This window comes from Poecile atricapillus, chromosome 15 (assembly GCF_030490865.1).
Source record: "Poecile atricapillus isolate bPoeAtr1 chromosome 15, bPoeAtr1.hap1, whole genome shotgun sequence".
NCBI classification, from domain to species: Eukaryota; Metazoa; Chordata; class Aves; order Passeriformes; family Paridae; genus Poecile; species Poecile atricapillus.
The window spans coordinates 9169462-9194286 of record NC_081263.1 but is presented as its reverse complement, the minus strand read 5'-3'; the positions used below and the strand labels follow the sequence as shown (position 1 = coordinate 9194286).

General features: G+C 45.5%; 1 protein-coding gene across 1 annotated transcript in view; it reads left to right on the top strand.

Annotated features, from left to right (window-relative positions):
• Positions 1-5095: 5095 nt before the first annotated feature.
• Positions 5096-24825, top strand: part of RIMS4 (regulating synaptic membrane exocytosis 4) — a 47661-nt gene continuing 27931 nt past the window's right edge. Inside the window, exon 1 of the mRNA XM_058850552.1 lies at positions 5096-5192. Within this exon, the coding sequence (XP_058706535.1) occupies positions 5096-5192 (97 nt within the window). The remainder of the gene's footprint in view (positions 5193-24825) is intronic.

The window sequence follows — 24825 nt, the reverse complement described above, 5'->3', positions numbered from 1 at the left end:
AATAGCACAGCCTCCGGGGAGATGGTTTATTTATTAGAAATCAGGGAAGTGGATGAGCAAGTACTTGCTCTTAACAGCACTTTCTACATGCAGGTGCTTCCTCTTCCCTTTGGCATGTGAGTGAATATTGCAACAGACAACGTGTCTGCAAATCACCACTACCCTGCACTTCATCAGTCTGGGTCTGCATTTTAGTTGCGAGAAGAGAATCAGCCTGATTAAATATCCTTTTACTTACCCTGGTTGGCTGAACCAAAAAAAGCCTGACTCAAACCCCAGCATTGAGAGGGACACAGCAGAAGATGGTCTGCTGAGTTATACTCCATGGGAGTGTCCAGCCCATCCAAACTCCTGCTGCCAAGGGTTGGAAGCCACTGAATGGGCTGAACCCATGCAGTTTTAGTAGATACCAACAGTAAAAACAGAATACAGCATGTGCTGTGAAGCCTTGAGTTCACTTAACTCAGGAAAACCCTGGCAAGACACATGTGAGAAGAAGGGCTAGTGAAGGACCCAAGGCTGATGGCTCAGCCTCTCATTACTCATCCTCTGGGCTCTGTCTCACTAGACATTTAGCACCTTTGTGGGCTTGTTTTCGATAGAGAGATGTGACTGAAACAACAGGATCTCTGTTTTTAGATGGGGTGTCAGGTTTAAGTAAGTGCAGAGCATTGTGGAAGGCTCCACACAGGTAGCAGCCTGGCTTGCTCCTTACTGCATTATGTGGCTCAGCTGTGCACAAACCAGAGCACTCCTGGCTTGCCGGGATCCCAGCCAACAAAGGATGTTGTAAAAACGTGTCTGGCTTATAATTTAATTTTGCTAAGGTTAGAACATTGCTTCTATTAGTGAAAAGCAGAAGGTAGTTTTGAGATTATGGCAGGAAATCTACAGTCAGTTCCTAGCTCCAACAGAGACTTTCCTTATACGCTGTTGGGCAAGCCAACCAAAACTCACATGCTTTGTACCCTGAACTTGTATTAAAAAAATTATACTTCCTTCTGTTCTTTGTCTTGGCTATTTGGACAGTGAGCACTTGGGGAAGAGAAGGGCTTTCACTCTGTATTTATATTGTGCCTGGTTCTCTGAGGTGTCAACCTGCAGTATTCCCTCTACACAAATAGCAAGAAAGAAATAAGTTAAAATGTGTATTGTTATGTAAGTGTACAACAACCAAGCCCAGTAAAGCACCTGTGGTGCTTGGTGTGTTGGGCACGTGAGCCAGTACCTCTGAGCATCACCCTGGGTTGATGCCATGCCATGGGACCACAGACCCTTCTCCGGTGTTTAGTCCCTGGTTCTGTGTATCCACGTTCAGCTCATCTCACCTCCTGCCCTCCAGCCTGCCCAGAAAGGCCAAGAGGAACTTCTAAGTGGAATCAATTAGAGCCCTGAAGAGCAGGCATGGTCAAGCCTGCATTTGTTTTTGGGTGCTGGAGCTGCCAACCAGGACCTGCCTGGCTCCAGCATCAGCTATGCTCAGAGCAGGGGAGGGGTAGCATGACCAACCCTCCTCACCCCTAGGAATGCTGTATTTACTCTGAGCAGATTTATACATGAGATGTGTTTTCACTAGGAAGGCTTGTTGCTCTGCTGCATTTGAGTTCCCAGCATGTGGACTATTTTTTGAGCAAGTAGTGGGCAGAGAGAGCAAAAAGAGCAAACATACACAAATCGGATAGTTTGGTTTTATTTCCAAACAGGCATACACAGAACCGTAGGGAGTACGAGAGGGAGAGGGCAGCATATCCTCTTGCTCCAGTATATAAATGAACTTCCTAGGCTGACCCAGACTCCTAAGAGTAGAGGCAAAAATATAAGCTACGTGACTAGTGGGAAGAGAAACAGCCAGCAGGAAAAATCTATCAGAGCTTTCCATGGTTCAATCAGTCAGAGCCTGCTTCACTGGGGAAACAATCAATTAACCACTTCCACTAGGGCAGCCACAGACGTGCTGTTCTGGAGGTAGTAAATCTTTGAGTTTATTTGTTCTCAGTTGCACTCTCAGCTTATTTACAACATCACAGGAATCTTCCTCCCTGTTTATCCTCACTTCTCCAAGTCCCTCCCAAAGATCTTCCTGTCCATGTTGATCAATGAAGAATAACTCTTACAGATTAATAATTTCCAGCTTCATTGCAAATCCCAATTTCCCTTAAGCAGGCAGCCAAAACAAACAGTTTCCTCCAGGCATCCGGAGGGCATTACGCCTTTAACTGTCCATCTGATTTCCAGCTGTCAATGCATTTTGTCTCACTTTAAGGCAGATGGTTTTGGTTTAGGATGTTTTGGCCCAACCAATAATCAAAGAGCCCTGCAGGACACATATTTGTCCTGGCCCTGAGGAGCAAAATGTAGCAGTAAAATGAGAGGCAGATGACACCAAAGCTAAGGGATGATGTTTAAAGCACTCAGCCCAAGCCACTCTGTGGCAGACGAGAGCAGGGAAAGACTCGAGCATGGCTGGTCCCACAGATACAGTAAAAAGGGAGGCGGAAGACAGCCTGGCAAAAAAAGGAGCATTTAGAGAATGTGACCAAGTGGTGCTGAGTTAGTGCAAGGGGTTCAGACTGTGTCTCTGGAGGAAGCTGGCAGATAGATGAGCAGGGAGAAAGGTGCACAGAGGTGGGTGGGGATGATCATGGTCCTCCTCAGCACCTCAAAAGAAGGTCTCAAAGCACTAAAAGCAGAAGGGTCTTCAGTGCTAGTATGCTGGTGAAGAAAACAGAGTGTTGGAGACAGAGATTAGCTCTCCAAACCACAGGCCTGTGTCTGCCATCACTGTGCTTTCAAGTTGTAGTGAAACAAGCAATTTAGATGGCCACAGCATAAAGCTGAGATTAAACTTCTATTCCCTATTTAATTTTTTTATTGCAGTCTTTAAATTAAAATAAAGCAGTTGTCAGCACTTTTAGGTAACTTCTGTGCCTGGCAACCTGGAAGCAAATTTTGATTCACAGATGCCTCTTGCTCCTCCGATCAAATGTGCTGGCAGGACTGGTAGACAGGAGCTGTCTTAACAGTTTTAATGCACCTAAATTTGTGGCTGTAGCTGCTGTTAATGCCTTGATTGGTGCTATTGAAATCTCTTCTTAAACATATGGTAATACATTCCTCGCTGATTCCCCTGCCTTTCAAAACTCAGACCTGGAGATATCATTGTCTGTAATAAGTTCATTCTGTTCCTTCTGCTTTACTGCCTGCCTGGCCTAGCTTTGATGAAGTAATTCATATAACTCACTAACTTCAGAGCAAGTTTTGATTAGTTTTTGAATTAAATAATGCATTTTCTTTTGGGAAGTCCTGCAAACTCATCTTGGCATCTGATATTCATATGACCTCTTCCATTCTGGATGCATCACCAGTAATGAAGAACCTGGATGTCAGGGCTGAGAGTGCACTAGCTGGCCTTAATTGCCCCAAAAAGCTTCATTTGAGCCTCACATTTACTCTCTCTGTCAGGAGCTCCATCTAACCTCCAAGCCTGGGGGGCTTCTGGCTCTTGCCTGGGCTGTAGGTGAGACTGTCTCAGACCTGTTCCCGAGCTGATGTTTGGCTTTCCACGGATGACTTTGGAGCTGGTGTGTTGATAGGAGCCACTGCCATCACCTCCTGCTGTACCTCCCATGGCAGGGACAGTCACAGGGCTGTCCCTGCCCTGTGCAGAGGCTGCTCCTGGCACCCCTTCCCTGGCAGCAGCCCTGCTCTGCCACGAATACAATACAGCTCTGGTAGGACTTGCTGTAGATAGAAGACTTTTAATGGATTGATTTATTAGCTGTTTGAGAATGGAGAATACAGGCTGTTGTCCTGGAGCACTCAACGTGTAGTAGCTTTAGCCACACTTTTCCTAAGGGAGATACTGGACTCTTAATATGCATTTTTGGATTAGCACAAACAGGCCTGTCATTTCAGTGGGATGCCATTTAGTTATCAGGATGTGGAGACAGACCAAGAGAACCAACAAAGGAAGAACATCTTCCTTTGCTCCCTGAGGGAACAGCAACCTTTCTGTGCAGACCACATCACTAGTGGAAAACACTCTGTCTAATACCATCCCAGGGTTTTTTTGCACTGAATAAATAAGACTTTACTGCATTTCCCTCCCCAGAGCAGGAATGGGAGATGCTGGGATGTCTCTGCCATTGGCAGCACCCGTGGATGGCTGAGAATCTTGAGCCACTAATTGTCCATAAAACTGTCGGAAAAGAAATGAGACTTGGGGAAGGATCTAAAATTGGCTCATTTCACAGAGCACAGCAGCTTCTATCCCAGGGTGTGCTGGAGAATGGGCTTAATGCTGAGCCACAACAGGCACCAGCCTTCCTATTTAATGTACACACCAAGGAAAACCTCCTGGTTTATGTGATTTCTGCCTCGGAGCTTGTATACATCCAAATAGTGGCTTTTGTATTTGGGGGAGGGATTTTTTGTGTGTCTAAAGAGAAGTATGTGGGAGAAGGCTGGGAGCCGGGCTGCTCCTCCATTCACACCGGGGTCACTTATATCCCCGCTCTTTGGGAAGAAACCTTCAAGGTTCTACACCTGAAAGCTACAAGGTTGTTTTCTGCCGCTTCCCTCAGTGAGATCAAAGCCAGCACCACGCTTTTCCCCCCGCACCCCTTCCTCTGGCTATTTCACTTTCTCAGATCAATTGACAAGCAAACCGACACCTGCCTTATCCCTGCGCTCGGGATGCGGAGGCTCTTTCCCTCAGGCCGGGCTCGGGGCAGGGCGGGGAAGGGGCGCGGCGGTGCCGGGCCCGCGGCGGGCGGGGGCCGCGCGGCCTCCCGGGGCCGGCCCGCGATTGGCGGGGCCGCGATTGGCGGCGCTGAGGCGGCGGGGCGGGCCGGGGCGGGCCGCAGGGCCGGGCGGCAGCAGGTGGCTGCGCTCCGCTCCGCACCGCTCCGCGCTCCCGCCCGCCTCGCCCGCCTCGCCTGCCTCGCCTCTCCGCTCCCCGCCGCCTCAGCGCGGCCCCGCCGCCGCCAAGACGCCGCGGGCCGTGCTCCGAGTGAAGAATGGGGCGGCCAAGCTCGCCAAGCCGCCCGCGGCCGCGGGCGAGACCCCCGGCGGCGCCCCCGGACCCGGGCTCTTCATGGAGCGGTCGCAGAGCCGCCTCAGCCTCTCCGCCTCCTTCGAGGCCCTGGCCATCTACTTCCCCTGCATGAACAGCTTCGACGAGGAGGACGCGGGTACGGGGGAGCGGGCTGGGGAGCAGCCGGGGGCGGTGGTTCCCGGGGCTGTGTGTCCGCCCGCCCTGGGCGATGTGGGCAGGCAGGGTGGGTGTGCAGCTGTCAGCGCTGCCCCCGACCCCGCCGCGGCTTTGGGGGACCGGGGGTTCATCCCCGGGGGTGAGCGAGGGGTGCTGGGGACTGCTGGCGAAGGGATGCGTGTGCCCGTGGAGGTTAAACCTGGGAGTGTGTTCCAGCGGTGGAACACGCTCCGGCTGCCAATCGATAGGAAACACGGCTTATTTGCAGATGGAGTGGCTCACACTCCATCCTCTGTGTGAGTGAAGGGCAGCGCTCAGGGAGAAGGCGTCCATTCTGCCGGGTGGTGTGTCCACTCTGGTTTATACACATCAACTCTCGGGCTAATTGTTCCCAGGGCTCGTTAGCGCCGTACACCATGCTGCTTTTGGAGAGGGGAATAAAGGGATTCAGTCTAAATGAGGGCAGAGTAAATCCCGAAAGAAAAGCCTTTCAGAATGGATGCAGTGATTTTTTTGCCGGCATCAGAAAGACCTTTCTGCTGTCAGACAGTTGGCGGTAGTCATAAAATGAGACCAGGCTTAAAAAAGAGGGGCATTGGCAGGGAAAAGTAGGAAAGGCATTGGGAGAGGAAGGGTGGTGGGTGCTGGAGAAGGTGCTGGGAGTAGAGGGCAGCACAGCCGCTGCGTGGGGAGGGAGGGTGCGGGAGTGGATGGAGAGCACTCTGTCCATTCCCGGTGCCTCCCTGTTAATTGAGGGGTGTTTTTCCCAGTGCACGCTGTACCAGAGACTGAACCTGTAAGTGAATCTCGTGAGTGGCAAATAATGAAAGTTGGTAACTACGGCGTATTTTAACACCGACTGTCATGGTTGCATCCCTCAAAATGCCGGCATGCTCCTTTGTCTAGTGGCTCATCCCAAGATGTGCAGATGCCAGCAGGAATACATCAGCCTGCCAGCTGCTACACCTGTAACGATGTTGTTTTTAAAGCAGTTGACGTAAGAATCTATTCATCATCTGTGTGATTAACCTAGACTTGTCATCAGCAAATCATGCAGGGGTGGCAAGCAGAGGATTGTCTCCTCCAACAGATGTAGTTTTAAAAATTTTTGTCTAAAAATCTGCTGATGATTTATTTGCACTTCAGATTTGGCTCAAATGCCAAGGAGCGTACAAGACAATAACGGGAGCTTTGGGAAGTCTCAGTGCTGTTGCCTCAGGAATGATTGATAGTGATACATGCTCAAGTATGAGAGCCCAACATAGTGCCTGGGACAGCATTTCATTCCCTGGTGTCCAACTCCTCCTGCTCTGAGCAAGGTGATAGTTTAGGCGAATGCTTCCTCTTCCAGCGCTTAAAAAAACTGCTTTTGCACTGAATTGTATTTATTCACACTTAGTGAATGTTCATGCATGAATGTTAATAAGCTGCTCTTAACACAACACAAGTACTTGTCTCTGAATTAAATAAATCTACAATTAAGACCTCATTCTCCAGCAGCTTGTGAGCAGATCCTGCCTGGGTGAGTTGTCTTGTTAGTGCAGCTGCTCAGGGTGGATTCAGTGCAATGGGGATGTTGCAGTGTTGCTCCTGTGTTTCGTGCCTGTGAGTGTGTGTTCAGACATGTATGAGCAACCAGCCAGGAAGAACGTGTGTGCTGCTTTCTACTTCTGGTCTTAAAACTACAAGTGTATAATTTTCTCAAGCAAATAGGTACCATGAAAGAGAAATTATAAGAGAAATGCTGAAACTATGCCAGGTAAGATTCTATATTATTCGGACCCATGTGCCCTTCTGAAATTGTGAGAGATTCTGACCAGTTTGGGTTGCAGCATGGTTTCTGTCAAAAAAATAGATCTTGATAGCTCATTCAGGGAGATGGATACTGCACTTGGCAAGATGTTCTCTGTAGGAGGTGGCAGAAAAAAAATGAAATTGATCCCAGGAGCATTGACAAAGTAAACAATCCTATTTCAAACAGACACATCATCCATTTTGTCTGAAGCTGAGAACCACATCTTTAAGAGAATAGTTGTCCTACAGAAAAGGGAGAAGAGCTGATAAATGGCCAAGCTTGAAGGAAATTTGACGTTTTCCTCTGAAAGAGGAAGACAGCCTAATGATCGCTTAAATCTACAAACAAGAAAAATTCTTGAGGTGTTTCATTTAAGTTATTATGGGGGGTTATATCAAAGGAGCCTAAAAGGAAATTTACAGGTGTGCTGAGAGCCGTGGCCACATTTGGGCAGTGGTAACAACACCTATGGCTTCCAGTATTTTGCCCTTTTAGTCTGGAAAAATGACTGCTTTTGGAAAATACAGAATATACTTATATGATATTTCCTTTTCTGCCGTGGCTCTTTTGCTTTTCTTTGCTGTTTACCCAGTGGACATAAGGTGAGAAGGCTCTCCTCATCTTCCACAATTCCTTTGCCTGGTACAGCTGCAGTGTGTCTGGATGGAGTTCTGGGCAGTGAAGTGGGTACAGATGATCTCTTAGTGTGCGGGAGCAGTGGAGGCACGAAAGCAGTGGGGCTTGGAGGAAGAGACAAGATCCCATTTTAGTGTTTCCAGAGCATGAGGGTGATGGAGTTTCAGATATGTCATGTCCGTGTGTCTCTCCGAAGAGGCGGATGTGGACTTCAGTGTACCAATACCCTTTTCATTCCTCAGCTGAGTCTACAAAGAAGATGCTCTGAGGAAATGCAGTTTTTTTTGCCAGCAAGTTGCAGTGGGGCTTTGAAATAGCCAAAATGCACTCAACAGTTCAAGGACTCGGGGTTAATAACTCTTTTGATCTCAGCATGGTAATGTTGCTGGCCTTTCTGCTGGCTGAGTGCCACTCTCTTTGCTCCACTGAGGTCCCCAGCAATGTCAGTGAAGTTTAAGGATTTTTAAACTGCAGTTATTATCAGAATAATTGTTGGTTTAACTTATGCAAATGTCTATCCTACGTTTCAGCTATGGAGTAGTAGAGTAAGAAGAGATAAAAGTCAGTCATGCACTCTTTGTGGGCACATTTCTAGAGTGCCTGTTTCTAACACAAATCTTGTGAACACAAATCTTAGCTGTTCTGAGGATCTGCCATACGCTTGGTCTTGGCTGGAATCAGCCGTTTGGAATGCTGATATTCCTGTGGGAACATGTCAGAAGGAACCAAACTGCTGAGGACTGAACTTGCCAAGTGGCAAGTGTGTGTGGGTTAATAACAGGATCCATGATGACTCTGGTCACCTGCCTTGTAGGCAGCTTGTGGTGCACCTGGGTGCAGCTCATAATTAAAACAGAGGGAATGGGGTGTACAAAATCCTCCTTTGACTGATGGTGGCCTTAGCACAGCCCTCCCCAGTTCAGGATGAAGGTAATCCTTAAGGTTAGTGGTGTGGGGGAGAACCATCTTGCTCCTTTTGTGGAACATGAAGTTTGGAGACTTGGCTAAAGCAGAATAGAAAATAAGGATTTTGTAAAGAGTAACAGCAACTGATTTAGAGCCCCACATGCAGAGCAAGCAAGCTTTGAGCAGGAGAGAGGAGGTGGTTCGAGTAGCTGGGACAGTTGATGTAGCAATGGTGAACATGCTGGGAGTTGGGAAGTCAGAAACAGTGCTCAGCTTTGGAGGGGTGAGAGCTTCCAGATGAGGACCTCATGTACTACAGAGGACAAGAACTACACCTAAAGAAAGACAGGTAGGGAAATGTGAAAAATCACTGGAAGGGATGGGGTTTCATTTCTTATGCCTAAACTGCAGGACCTGGAAGCACTTCTTGGGTCTAGGTGTGCGTTCCAGATGTGCTGTGGCCCAAGTGGGTGAGGCACTGTAGTGCACCAGCTCCTTTCATGCTACATCCTGATTTTCTTGGGAAGGACACCTACTAGCAGTAGCAGAAGGCATCTGAAGCGTGCCCTGACAGGGATGCAGATTTGGATGTGTGGAACTGTAGTCATGGGTCACACTGCAGATGCTGCTACCCTGGAATCCAGATCCAGCTTGAGCGTCTACACAAGGTTTTTCTTACATGCACAAGTGTGAGGAGCAGGGCTGCTCTGGGCAGGAGGCAGGAGAAGGTACAGGGCAGCTGTGAGGGACTTGTCAGTGTCCCCTCCCTGGTCAGGACCTCAGCACAGGGACTGTTCAGCTCGGCAGACCCCTGTCCTGGCTGCAGGACAGGAGAATCAAATTGTGTCTCAGCCAGCTGGACCAAGTGTCTGGCAGAGAGAAAATGGTTTCCAAAGTCAAAATGTCTCCTAGATACTGACAGTAAGCCTTCCTCGTGTCAGCTGCTCATTCAGAAAAGAGTTGAATTAGAGATAAAATTCAGCCCAGGCTGCTGCTTTCACACATTATGAAGTACTGGCAGAGGCACTGTGTTACGATTAATTGTTTTGAAGGGAAAGTACGTGAAATACTAATTTAATGGATTGATAAAAAACATTTAAACTATTGGGGTGTAAGAAGGGGCTGTGGCCATTTAGTTAGTTTAGAATACTCTTTAGTTTGTGTTTTATCTAACTTCCTCATAATTTTAAACATTGACCTTCTCTATAATTTCAAAAATTAAAATGCTACAAAGCTATTAAATAGAGAGAGCCCCTATGTGTGTTTTCACATTGCCATGAATATTTCTCAGTTGCAGCACTGTATTGGGGTACATATGGTTTAAAAGAAAATTATGATCCAAGACTTAACTAGTCCATTTTTACTTTTTTTTTTTTTTTTAAATATAGCCCAAGTGCGTTAAGTCCTTTCTGTGCTTACTTTGGTTTTCCTTCATCCAAAGTTAATTTTTGGAGCTCTGTAAGCCTCTAACCATTTTTTTTAAATTGTTTGTAAATTAGGTAACCATGCTCATGTGGCAGACGTGTAGGGAGCAGGAGAAATTATTTGCCCATCTGAAATGTTAGCTATTTTTTAAATCAATATTTTATAAATGAAAGGACAGTTTGTCCCTGTAACCCTGCAGAGACAGCCCCTAAAGGTCACCTGGCCATGCATTACTTACCCCAGGGTTGCCAGTTCTCTTGGTTGGTGCAGGAGGCAGCAAAATCCAGAGCTTTTCCCTCTTCTTGCACAGTAAGGAGTGTATCTTCGGCTGTAGGTTATCCTAGTGATTGTAAGAAATGCCTCTCCCTGCTGAGCGCATTCTAGCTCTAGGTAAACATGTTTGCTTCATAAATGGATTAAGTTGAAATAAAAAATGAGAACAATTCTGGAAGAGCTGCTGTCAAATGGGTCTTCCGTCAGAGGAAAGTGTATGAAAGGGACCAGTGGCCTGGAAGAAGATGCTGTGGATAAGACCTGCTGAGGCTGATGATCCCAGACCCAGTTATGAGTTAATCCAGTTCCTGAATCCAGCGACTGATTCTTACACTGTGGCTGTACCTGGTCAGGTAGAGCCGAGCAATTCTCTCTGTAAGGACCTGCCCTGTGCACTGGAGGCAGCTTTTTCCTCTCAGGTCCTGCTGCTGCTGCACCTGTGATCAGAGGACTGCAGTAACAGACAACAAGTTCTGTCTTTAGTGGCCATGGGAGACAGGAGCAGAGCAGGAGCCTTGAGAATGAGTCAGCACTAAGAAAGAGCAAGGGATTTGAAACCTTGTCCTTGTTTGTGTTGCTCTTGGTGTTGTGGCTGCACGTGAGAGCCGTGGTGCTGGGCCAGGTTCATGCTGTGCCTGTAGAAAGGCAAAGCAAAATGTCAGCGTCAGTCCCAGGGTGCTCGTGGTGTGTGGCAGAACCCAACAGATGGGGATGGTGGGACAGATGGGCGAGCACGGGGAAGGGTGACGTGGCATCGGTCAGCACTCAGCGTGCCAGGCTGCCTTCCCAGGCCACCAGCTGCTCCCCACTCCTGTCTCCCATGGGGTGTCCTGCAGAGTCCTCCAGCACGCCCCAGCCTGGAACTTCCACCTGTGCTGTGTTGGGAATGGTTACAAACGCTGATGTAAGGTGGGAGGAAGAGCAGTAGCTGCTAGTGCGGGGATCTCAAGTGCTGTGCCACAAAGTGCTGCATAGAAGTTTCCTTGCTATGGTGGTGGCTCTGTGCTGTCCCCTCAGCTTTTGCAACACACACTTGCAGCCATGGAGAGGCCAGTGTTGTGTCTCCTTCCCTCAAAGGTGGCCTGATGTACATCACAGGTATTCAGAGGATGATGCCGAGTTCCAGCTGTGTGGGCAGGGTTGTTGAGGGTGGGTTATATGTGACCCCTGCCAGCCACAGGAAAAGGGTATTTCTCTTATTCTGCTGGTTTCTGAGTAGAAGAATCTGTCCCTGGAAAGCTTTTTATCTAGGAGACACTGTTTTCTTACCGCTTCTATTTCATGTGCAGTTAATTCTAATGCAACATTTATTAATTCAAAAGCACTCTGTTCTCCAGGCAAAAGGAAATTATCTTTGCTCTGTCAAATTCTTGCATCAGGACAAGTTGTGAAATGCTGTAACTACTTTGCTTCAACATTTGTTTGACAGAATGTGTAGATCTGCTTTGTGTAGGGAGGAATTAAGTTTGATTGGAGTTGTTGTTTTGAGGAATAATTTATCTGTGCAATTGTTTTCTGAAGCATTATTTGCTTATATTTGAATGCCTTCAGTTAGATTAGAAATGGAACAATTTAATTTAGGAAATGGTCTGTAAGTCATTGATGGTTTTGGTGGGGCAGTGAGACCTGACTCACTCAAGACTCTCAGTCCTGCCGTCTCCTTCTCTCTCCCACAGACATCTGTTGAGAAGCACCATTAGCATATTTGAATAAGGATTTCTGCTCCTCTGCGGAAGTGTTCAACACATTTTGAATATCCCATCTATCCAAATGATATTCCCTTGGGGTTTGGTTTATTTTCTGGGAGGATGCTATAGTGTATGGCAGCACGTGTCACGAGTGGGGTTCTGCAACACAATGATCCATCAGTTGTGCCATTGCTGAAGTCATCTGCTGATGACACACAAATTAGACACTCTCTGCTTTCTGTCAAACCATGCTTGCTTTGACATCTGCATTTAAGTTATATCTTCGGCTTTGCTTTTGTAAAACAGCACACTTGTAAAGGCTGAGTAGCCCTGATACAGCCTCACCACACAAGGGTACAGCAAGCTACCTTTTAGTCAAATCCAGCCACAGTTAAATCACTGAGATGGATAATGTTCCACCTTCATGCCATCAGGGTGTTCTGTCAGCTTTGTCCGAAACACAAAGCACTCATACAGCCTTGCAGAAACCAGTCTAAAATGTTTGAGTGCTCAACAATTTGGAGAGTACACTGTGTACAAAGGTAAATGACACATTTTTCTCAAAACTGTTTTATGACTAAGAGGAACTTAAGGTATTGTCTGTGTCCTTACTCATGCAAATGTAGAGGTAGAGAGGTTACTTGGAGTTGTTCCCGAAGTAACTAATCTATTTCTAATCAGAAGCATAGTTTACCCTAAAATTTACCTTAAATCTGAATGGAAATAGCAGATTGCTCTTGCATTGCTCTCAGCAACTTGGGAAGCAATTGGTCACTTCTCTCTTCAAAGCAGCTCTTCACATTGCAAAAGTGTTCCTTCTTGTGCTGGTAATTCCAAGCCAGGAAATGACTGTAATGACAGCCATTTCTGCCTGGCATCCCTTTCCCTTCTTTTGCTGTTTGGACCAAAGAAACCTGATGGATGGGGTTTTTTTTTTTGTTGTTTGGGTTTTTTTTTTGTTTGTTTGTATGTTTTGTTTGGGTTTGTTTTTTTGCATAAAGCAGTTTTCCAAGAGTCCTGTTGGCCTTCTTGCTGGACTCAGGATCATGCAGGAGGAGCAGTGTGGACAGTGCCCGGGTTGCTGCCTGGCCCCTTGCAGTGAGCAGTATCTGTTTCCCACACTTTGTATGCAGTATTCCTGTAAATACACACTCTTGCTCTGGCTAACACTCAGGGTATGATCCATGCTATTTTCCAGATCATTCCCAGCATGAGTGCTGTTAGCTACTCATTCCCTTTCTGGCATTTGTATATTAATTTTTTCAGGGCTCTGAAATTACTGGTTTTTACATGTGCCTTTAGTGATTTTCTTTGTATTGATTTGAAGGGTTGAGCTATTTTATCCCATGGGTATTGGTCTGAATTCAATATCTGTTGTTTAGTCAGACCCGTGCTAATGAGATATTTGTGGGATTGGGAGGTGGGGTAAATGTCTGTGATAAGATGCTTTATCCCCTGGGTTCCAGGAATACAGCAAAGTTTGTGGATGATTTTGGGAGCTGGAGAGATGCTCTGTAGTTGAGGATCCATGGATGCAGTGCAGCATCCTTGAAAACCTTTGCTTTCAGTGCATCCAGAGTGGACTGTTTTGTCAGGCACCTTCTCATCGCTTCATTCTGCGATGCTCAGGTCAAGGGACTGCCAGGGTGTCATTCCCAGTTAGCAGCTGGGATAATAGTGGCTCTTACTGTGGTGATATTGGTGACATCTGGTCGAAGAGGTTACAGTCTCTCTGCCCAGGGAGCACAGGGCAGTGTCCCTCTCTGGAGCTGACCATCCTCTGAGGAGCTGCAGCTCAGCTGTTGGTGGGCTCAGATTTGCACAGTGACCCACCTTAGCAAGGCAGCGGTGTCACCAAGGGACAGGAGTGTGGGGACAGGCTGCCCCTCGCTCAGCTCCCTGGGCAGTATGGATGAGGCTGGCATTTCCCAGTGGTGACAGTTTCCCAGTGGTGCAGGACTTTTGCCAGCTGCCCACCAGCAGTGTGCATATTTACAGTTCACAGGGAATGTATCCTGCCACGTGGATGGAAAACATGTTAATTGTGTTGCAGCCAAGATGTCTAAGAAGATTAAGATATTTTTTTTTCCTGTTGTAAATCCAGCTCCTTGTTTAGCACTTCTCAGCATCCTGGGAGGATTGTGTAGGTGGGTGAGTTTTTTTTTTTTTCCTTTTATTTTTACTATTTACCTTTCCTTTCTTATTTTTAATGTGTGTCATCACAGCTCCAGTGAAAAGTTAGGAAACCTTCCCTCCAGATTTTAAGGTGGTTTCTTTATATCCATATTTGTGTTTTAATCAGACTGTCAGAAGAGAAAAAAAGAGAGGGCTTTTCCTTTCTAATGCCTGTCAGATTTCCAGCTGCTGTAGTTGATTAATTCCTGAAAGTATCATGACACCTCAGACCCAGTAACTTTCCCTGTCTCTTACATTCAGGTTGTGCTGCTGTCCCTCTGGCTGAAGCCCTGCTACCTCCTGCCATGAGACCTCACCAGTAGCCTGTGGGATTAGAGCAACTGCTGTGCTCCACTCCTGCAGAGCCCTTCCACCTTTGTAGCAGTTTGAATTAAATTTACAATAAAGGTAGACACTGCTCCAGACTAACTTTTGAAGCTTGTCAGTACTCTGCTTTCCCCCAAGATGCCCCAAAACAGAAGGAATTGCAGGAATTGCTGTCACAACCCACTGTTGCATTTCAATGATGAATTTGGTATGTTTGCCAAAAACCCAGGCATTTTTGTGTGGGTTGGTCCCCACACATCTGCCTTTGTGGATCACATAGTCAGTACATCCCCTCCAGATAAAGGATTTCTGTTTTAATATAAGTAAACAGGAAAGGCTTTGATCACATTATCTAATGTACCTTGAGATAAAAACAAGCATTCTACCATGAGCATAGTTCCTACAAGAGTCAGTGCTTGTTTTAAATATTGAATGTACGAAGTTGGGCTTTTTCAAAAATGCCTGTGAGTTTTGATCTCTGGTATTTTTTTGAAAGTGAATGGGATTTGGGGCTGTGTCTGCTTTTGACAGTTTAAGAAATCACCCCACAGCTCTGTGAGTGTGGGGCTGAGGCTGCTGCTCTGGTTGTGCAAAGCCAGCCAGAGCAGAGGAGCAGACCCTCCCTCCCTGGGATTCTGCAGTTCAAGGAAGTCGGTGGGGGAACATAGAAAATGCTGGTGTGGAAAGCAGGGCAGGCAGTGCCCAAAGTGGGCGTGCAGGCCAGCGCTCAGCCTGGCAGACAGCACGTGTTAAATCAGGGTGATTTATGGAACAGTTTCTGTTAAAAGCTTCCTCGTGCACTTTAGGAAGCGGAGCTGCCAGATTGGTCAAACTCCAATGCCCAGACAGTTTGAATTGGCTGCCGGCTGCAGTAACAAGCGTGGCAAAACTCGAACAGCCGTTTCCTCCTGGCTTTGCAGGCTGCCACATCGGTGCTGCTGCTCGCAAAACAGACAGTGTCAAAATGTTACGCGGTACGAGGACATTTCCATGGCAACGTTAGCATCCCATGACACCCGTTCTCGTACTGCGGTGTCAGCGCATGCTGTCGTTGATGTACTTTCCTCCTCCATCTGGGGCCGTGAGGAGTGCTGTGGTAGGGGATCATATGGTTTTCTTCAGTTATGGGGCTGAGGGTGGAAGAGATGCTCGCACTGGGCTTTTGGGTGTCTTAAGTAAGGCAGTGATTCCTTCTTTTAGCATAGCAACACTCTCACGATCACGATCGGGCTCAAAAGCACCTGGATTTGCTTTCTGCTGCACTGAGGATGCAGCTTTCCCTCCATCAGATGGTCGCTGCAGTAGCCGTGCCCTCCCTGGCATCAGAGGCACCCACACTCCTATCAGGCAGCTCTGAGATCACTCAAATTGGAAAGACACTCTGGTCTTGTTTTGGAACCAGTCCTTTCAGCTCAGAGAAAGCCTGTTGCTGATGTCCATCTGCAGCCTGCAGTAGTCTGCTCCCTCCTCCCCTTCCTTAGCAAGAGCCATCAGCTGCCCTGGGCACAGCTGCCCCACACCTTTGGGTGGAGTTTCCCCCATGGCTACCTGGAGGTTTCATCATGTCTTGATCAATGTTTTGGGCCTGCCTAAAAAATATTTCAGTTTTTGCTGCTACCTCTGTGTCCTGCCAGGATTTTCAGTATTCCCCAACGTTTATTTTTCCCGTTGTCTTCCTTTATTTCTGTCAGGTAATGTATTCCAAAATTAGCATCATAGTTTTTTTCCCCACATGTTTATTGGCTCTTTTCCCTTGACGTAGGGAAAGCTGTTCTCAATATAAGCTAGAGCCTTGGCAAGAAATAAAAAAGGTAGAGATGTTTCCTGTATGGCAGCCTGTGGACCTTCTACCAGTGCACGTTTCTCATTTCTGCTTGGCATTTTCTTAGAGCAGGAGAGAGATCTGGGGTTAGTTTTTGTGCATGTGAAGATTCTGCAAATGGCAAGGGCAAAGAGATGTTTAACTCAGGATTTGCCTACCCAGTGTGTACAGGCTGTGGGTGTGCAATTCAAGGTATGTGGGTACACAACAAAGCTGTTTTTCACACAATGGTGCTACAGCATAAAGGGATCATATATGATAAAACCATATATCATATATGATCTTCACATCTGGTCTAAAGAATCTGAGAGGGTAAGTGTGAGGTTTGAGAAAGTACCTGTTGAGGCTAAGGGAAGGAGCAGAACTTGATTTTTCAATCATATCTGTTTGTCCAGACCCACTTCTGAACTGTTTAACAGCAGTAGTTCTCAACTCTCCCACCTTGCCCAGTACTCTGCTTTGAGTTGTTCCAGAGTCCCAAGTTAATCATTCTATAAACTTGTTTTCCATCTGTTTCCACTGAATTCCTGGCATCTGCCTAGTAACAGGAGTAGTCTGTTCCTGTGACCTGGCTGCTCAGTCTCTGCAGAAATGCTTTTACTGCTCCTGCACAGGAGACGCTGCTATGTCCTAAACTCAGTTTTTCCCAAGACTCAATCCACGCCAAGTGTCTCTAAACCTGGCATCGTGTGGGCCCTATTTCAATATTTTTCTATTTCTGTCTCAGTACTGCCTGGCTTACCTACTAAAATGCTCTGTGAAATATTGCATGGTCGGTTGAGGCAATATCTGGCTTGTTGCTCTAGGAATAATACCAGGCAAATGATCCACAGTCTATTTTATTTGGTGAATTCGACTGTTTTCACAGCCTGTTCACTGCAGCTGTCTGCTGCAGAAAGGCAGCAAGCTTGTTGGACAGAGTAACTGTAAAAATAGGGAAGTCCTATTTCATACTATAATATTGTTTCATTTCCTGAAATTTAGAAATCTGTATATTTTCTAAAACATTTTTGCTCTGGAACTCTAAGGCTGGATTTCTGAAGATTACCCATACAGGGTACTACCTGCATGAAAAATGTTGGCAGAAGGGTTGAGTCCTGAAGCAGGGACAAAATGATGGTCTGAAAATGTTTCACTGAGCAAAATAGTAATAACTTCATAGGCTTATGCCAGTTTTGTTAAGAATGTGCTTTTATATACAAGCTGGCCAAGACAGGAGTGTTCTATGAATGTCAATTATGCAGATTAAAGCAGCATTTGGCATCTGATACTCAGTTAATGCTCAGTTAATGCTTTGGAAAATGGATTTTGCTTGCTTTAATGCTAAACTACTATGTCAGGAAAGATTATCAGCCTTTTATTTCAGTTCACAAGGAGGAAAAAGAAAAAGGTTAACATCTTGATGATACAAGTACATCTTGGAGGGTTTAGACATCATAAAAATTTGGTGACCTGTCCTTTTAGTCTCCTATAGTCATCAGATTTGAGAGGAAATTTCAGTCAAAAGTGAACATTTTAAAACTTGCTGATCCCAGTGGTCTAACAGTCAAGCTGTTTTTTCCTCTTGGCTTTCCTCTGCTTAGTTCTTCAGACCTGCAGGTGTTCAGTCCACTAAGGCTGCAGTGCAGAAAGGGGGAAAAGAGCTGCGGAACTAGGACAGACTTGGAGTATATTTAACAATGTTCTATTTCGATGTGACAACAGCTATCGAACACCTACAAGATTGCAAACTGTGATTCACTCGGAAGCTGATATAACTGATGTCACGTTGTATTAATAGCTACAGAATTGTAACTGCTTTTAGCAGTGAGATTCATTAACAGCCTCTACAAACACTCTTGACAATCAGTTGAAAACCTGAAAATATTAGGTGTATATAAAAATGGATTATGCCATAAAGGAACCTCCCTATGCTGCCAAATGTGTTTTCAGCAAGTTCTTGAGGGTGTTATGCATAATGACTCCTCTTAATCACTTTCAGTAGGTCTTAGTGATAGCAAAAGGTGTTTGAGGACTGATCCACACTCTAAATTAATTAGGAGCTGCTGATCTAGTGGGGTTGCATGATGTGTCTTTGGGGATTATGGTGCCCATGGCATTTTTCTTGGCACTTGGAAGCTGCACAGCCTTCCTGTATAACGCTGATGATACCTTGGGAGGTATTTGTTCCTTCACCTGTTTTAGCTGCATGCTTTGGCTTCAGTGGGTGTGACCAACCATGCCCAGAAAGAATAATCCAAGGGGGTTCTGCTCCCCTCAGCTCTGCACGCTTTCCTCAGTGTGGTCTGCTAGCCATGTCTGAGGAGATGGGCATGGAAGAGAAGGAAGTGTTCAGTTCTTCCTATCTTTGAAGGTACTGAATCAGGAGCTAACAATGATGGCATATAATGGCTCTCTTCAGCCTCTGTGAACTCTCCTTTGGGCTGAATGAGTTGGTTACTCTTTCAGGCTCTTGGTAAATTTGTCTCTTCTTTACATACATGTGGTTTTAAGGTTTGCATCCCCAGCATGATAGGTTAGGACATGGTTGTAGAAATGAAAGGAAGACTGAGATTTAAGAGAGGAAGTGTTCAGGGTGATGTTTGCTCCCTGTCGGGTTGTGTAGTCAGGTTTGTCACTGGAAGTGAATGTGTGGATGTGGAAAGCTGGGCTGACAGTTCCAGTGCTCTGGGTATTTCTGACAGTTGTTCTATCATGGTTGGCCACCTACTTCCCTCAGTTCCATCTTTGTGTCACAACTACCTCTTCTCTTCCTTTTGACCGTGAATAATTCCCTTGTCTTGAAGCTTTCAGGTGATGTCTGCTCTGTCTCATTCATCTGTCACCAGGTTTTGGCATCTCTCATTTGGAAGTGACCAACCATTTAGTGGCCTGTGACTCTCAGACTGTCATATGCAGACTTCTGGAGATGGAGTCTTCTGAGACTGGCAGGAAAGGTTGGCTCACAGCAAAAGGTTGGACACAGCAAAATTGCAAATAACAATCTTTTGGGAACAGTTCTGTCCGCTGAGGAAGCAGCATTCCGTATTTTGAGAAGATGGGAACCCTAGGCCTTTTTTTTCCTTTTTCATTGTTCTTCTTTACAAGGTTAGAAATCTTGTTTTTGAGTACATTGTTAAATGGTCATTTGCCCTTCCTCCCTAGAGTTACAGGCAGCTGTCCAGATAATTAAGTACAATTGATCATCTTCCAGTAACACTCTTTATATTTGAAATATCTCAATAGCAAATGATGCATTGGGCACATAACACAGCAAGTGATCAAACCACGTCTGGTTTGGCATGTCTGTTGAAACAGCCTATGACAGTTAAGGAGTGTAATTAGCAAGACACATAGAATGGGATTGAAAAAAGATGTGAAAATAAGCAGAAGGATTTGAAAAGGATTAAGAGAATAAATGACAAACCAGTAGTTAAATGGTGCAGGATTAATGACTGGAGAAGTAAAAGGTTGACTAAATATTGTGACGCTGTAATGGCTGCCCCAAAGTAATAGAAAAATACTCTGAAAGAATCCAGACCTGGATTTATGTTGACACATACACTGGCTCTGGATTTAGACCTGCTTCTTAGACTTGGTTTAGGTGAGCATCCCCTGAGATGCTTTCGTGGTTGACTTGGTGACCTGAGATTTCCTCTTCCATCTTTAACATTGGTGGTCAGCATCAAGATGTCACCACCCCACTGAAATGCTGAATCCTCTTCTGAGCTGTGGTACAGGTGGACTGGGCTGGCAGTTTGCAGTGTGTCAGTCCAGCTGTTTTGAGGAAAATCAGGCTCCATATTCAGAGCTTAAAATGAAACAGAGTTTAGTTTTGTCTCTGAGCACAAAGTTGCTTTGATTTCAATAATTCATCTCCCTCCAACTGCTTTATTGTCATTTGATTTATTAATGAGTTGGCTCAGACAGTGTCCTAGTGCTAGGTGAAACCAAGGGTTGTGCTAAGCACAGATTGTGTGAAAACCACACCATTTACCTGGAGCTGGCCTCTGAGGGACAGCATGGTTAGACTTGATGTGCAAGAGCTGGAACTCCCAAACTATAACCTTGTTATCAGCCCTTCCCAACACTCATTCTCTCTCTCTCTCATAGAATAACTTCACATCATGCTTTCTTTTTTCTAGGAGTGGATTGTGATGGTTAATTAGATAATGTTTGTAGAGCAGTGTACAAAACCTGCCAAGGGTCACTGTCCTCACTGGTATTATTAGTGCTAGAGGAAGACTGCCAGAAGGTATTGATTACTTGGTAAAAATAAACCCTTCAAACTTCTTTGGGTTTTATTCATTGCTGCTTTTTATCTCGGCATCCTGCAAACATTTCAGAGGGTGGATTTGTTTGCCAGAAGATCAAAACAAAATGTTGACAGCTACTGCTGCCAATTTGTAGCCTCCCGTGTGGGCGACATCAGAGGAAATTGTGCAGTGCTCTGGAAAGTCTTTTGAGGCTTTGAATCCCCTTGGATCCTGGAACTGTTGTTTGAGCAAAGCATCCAAGTGTCCAGGTGGGATAGCGCATCAAGTATCAAGCACAAGAGGATCTCTTTGGGGCTTGTGAAACTCTATTGTGTACAGAAGCTTGTATATACTTCCTGAAGCTGACATTTTGATTTGTTTAGTGAAGTCTGTCAATTAATTGAGTAAAGCTGAGTCTTTCAGGGTGCAGTGGGTGCTGTTGAGAGCACTGTGTCTGGCTGGTGGGAAGGGCTCAGTGCCCTCTGTGTTTTCTAGTTCATCTCTCAGCCGTGGTTTACACTTCTCACACACCTCACCGTGGAAAACAAAATGTCACACTTTGAATTCATTAAGCAGCTGTGACTATTGAAAGGGAAAGCTGTTCCATATGATGGTAAAATACAGGGAAAAGTCACGTATCTGTAGCAGAAAATACATGGGAAAACAAATATTGTGTAATGTTCAGAAGGGCTAAATCATGCTTCACAAAGGGAAATTTCTAAGGAGAATGGATACAACAGGAAGACAATTCAATCAGGGATATAGCTTATGTGATAGAAGGAGGATGTACTAGTCATTCATGGATCCAGAGGAATGAAATTCAGTAGTGACTTCAAGTGTGGCCTTGTGGTTTCTCTGATGAAAATGTGCACTTAGAGCAGAAGCAAAATGTTAAATCTTTCTCCAAAACAGGCCAAGGACAAAGCACAGACCTCGAAACATCTGCACATGTTCTGACCTAAAAATTGCTTCATCAGGGAAACTAAACCAGGCTTTGGTGGAGACTGCAAAGTGCTTTCTGTGCACGTGTCAGACTTGCAAATGGGTTTGCTTTGATTGTCACAAGTCCCCTTCGTGTTCATTCCAAACCATTAAGTTCCTTGGAATGAGTATTTGGGTAAATGAGAAGTTTTTAGGTGGATTGACTGTCATCCAGCAATCTGAAGAACTGACTTGTCATGGAGCAAAGGGCACATCTTGTCAAAGCTGGCCAGTGGTGCTTGAAGGTCCAGTGCTGGCCTGGCCTGGCCTGCCAAGCTGCTTCCTCAGGCACAGAGCACCTGCTGTGGGCTTCACTGACCACTGAGGCTTTGGTAAGCTTGAACAAGTACCAGCTGCTTTTCTTTTAAAACTCAGGATAATTCATGAGCAAAGGAAGAGCAAGAACCATCAGCAGATGCTGTTGACTCATTCCCTCACTATCTGAGCTAGTTGCTGAGATTTGTTCCAGAAGTAACTGAGATGTGAACAAGTCTCACAGCTGCCTGCTGCATGAAGTATGAGTGAAAATGATTAAAAAAAAAAAAAGGTAGGTGACAGATTTACCTTCTAGCTGTTTGGGTACACGGCTGGTGAAAGGGAAGAATGGTGCTAGTGCTGAGAAATGGCAAAGAGGTTTCTGTTATTGAGATTTCTGTTATTTCGATATGTCACAACCCATCAGTAGCTTAAAGATGGAGAAAGAGCTGTGGGAAATGGGACAGTAAATACCTGCCAGCACAATTTTAATGCTCTTTCAGTTGAGCTGTTTAAATGTAGTTTCCTGTTTAAGGAAACCACAGAGTATGGATTTTAATGCTTTTGCTGCTCGGTAGGTTCTCATGTGGGCATTGCAAAATCATTCCTGATGGTCCAGACACATGTGGAGTGAGAGGGGAGCGGCAGATACTCCACAGCTGGGACAGGGCTTGCACAGACCATGCAGGGCACTCAGTTTGCACAAACTATAGAGGAGGAGAGCCTGGAAGCAGCTTAGGAAATGGATTGGAAATTACTGCAGTCTGAGGACTGTGATCTTGCTTCTCTGTTGTGGCAAAAAGGAAGGAGTAAGTGATTTTTATGTCTGTCAAGGTGTCTGGAGAAAGTCAGGGAGATGGCAAGGTTTCTTAGGATGCTTCTTCAGGATGCTGGCCCAGCTTCCATTGACTTGTGGATTAGGGACATTTCTCTGCTTTTCAATTTTTTCCTCATTGATTTCATCCAGTTTCTTTCTGACCTCTCATAAATGTCCCTGAGCACCCCAAAGTCCTGCAGTGAGGAGATACCCAGCAGTGCCACTTCCCCTGTCGCCTCATGAGGATGTCTGCTAAAGTTGGCTGATGAGTTCTTGGCTGTGGGTTGCCACAGAGCTGTGGCAGGGCAGACCCTAATTATAGTACATTATGCTGGTTTAATGACAGTAATAGAAAGTCAATTTATAGGCAAGAGCAAATTGCCTTTTTATATGGGGAGGAGGATAATTCCTCCCATGTGTTGCATTATTAAATTTGTAATCTTCATTTCTAATGCTTTTCAAAAGTGAATATTAACAGAATCTAAAATGCAGCTCATCAATTTATGAGCTGCAATTTTTTCCCCAAACTCTTCAAGTTCTACAGTTTGTCTTAAAAGGTGAACTTGAGCAAGGTCAGGGTTTTTTTTTTTTATTTTTTTCGCTTAACTTAGTAAATGAAAATCCCTTACTTGCTACCTACCTCTGGATAGGCTTAAAGGCTCCAAACATACTGCATTTTAAATAGCAGTAATGGATATCTATTTCCATTCTTGCTGAGTGGAGAGTTCTGAGTTCAGGCTTTTTCCCTGGTAATAAAAGACACTGGAGAGAAAAAAATGACACGTTTTCGTATGTCATTTGCTAGTGAGGAGGCTGTTGTGATGCTCTTTTTTGTTGCCAAGGAAACAGAGCCCTGAACTCCTGTCTCTGCAGGCAGGAGGAGGAGGAGGAAAGGATGTTATTTCACTCCTGAGCTCGATTTGTAATTGTGACTTGTGATCAGAGACTGTGAATGGGTTGGAACTGAGGGTCTCACCTTCAAGTTCACTTTCAGAATTGTGTGTCCTGCCTCCTTCTGTTTGCTTCCCTGTTGAAATGAGTGTGAAGGTGGAGCCTGCTGGGGTGGGTGGCTGGTATAGGTCGCTGGCACAGTTACTGTACAGCAGAGTGAAACGGAGCGCTCAGAGCACAGGTGGTGATCGAAGGGGATTGTACTTCTCTGACCTTGCCAGTAACATCTCGAGAAATCCCAAGGTTTCCTTATGTCAGTTGTTAAATGTGAGAACAGAAACATGAAAGTTACCTGCAGGTATCACAGGGCAGGAAGTGACAGTGGTGCAGGTGCTTCGTAAGCATGGTGTCCTCTCCTGACCTTCTTCCATTTCTGTTGGGCAGTCGTCTGCACATTTTATAAAGAGATTCCCAAACTTTTTTGTGGTTACATTAAAACTATTTTTTCACTCACACACTGCCCTTTAGTGCATGTTTGATCTCACTGAACTGTCAGTGTTGCCTGCAAGGCTGATGCTGGCTGTATCACAATTGCTTCTTCATCCGTTCTCTTCTCTGCTCTCGTAGTAGAGAGAGATTAGCAGGGCGCTCAAAAGCATTTTGTTCATCCTTGCTCCTTCTGCAAAATTTGTTCAGAGATATCTGGCACAGATCATGAGGTTTTTGGTGAACTTTCTGCCAGATGTGTGTCATGGGGTAGCCATGCTGCAAACAGGCATTGCTTCCCAGGATGCTCTGCTGGTGTGTGGCTGTGAGTGATTAATGCAAATTCCATTCAATACAATATTGAACATTGGTGTGCCCCTTCTTCACAAAGGACTGATTCTTACTGCATCTAGTTGCTGGAAATTGAGAAAATGAGATTTTGGTGTTGTTCCTAAAGTGTATTAATCTCCTGTATTAATTTATTTATATTAATCTGATGATTTTTCCTTCCATCCTCAGTAATCTGCAGCCAGGCATGATATTTTGGTTGGTTTCCCAACATTCTGCAGTATCTTTCAAAAGAGATGAACACGTTATGTTTATTTTCCAGCCCTGGCCAAAGGGCTTTTTCTCCTCTACTGAAAGCTCAATATTCTGCATAGACAAACGGTGAACTGAATTTCCCAAAGGACTTCAAGTAATCTGGGATGTTTTTCTATCTGAGTGCTGCTTTTGTGCATGCAGCAAGCAGATGTAGGAGGCAGTTATGTGTCTGCCATGTTCGTCTGTGGGAGAGTGTGTCACTCGGATGAGAGCTTGCATGTGTCTCCTCAGGATTTGGGCTGTGAAAATTTTGCTTGAATGTTTTTTTCTTAGGTGTCTGCTAGTTAAATTCCAGCGC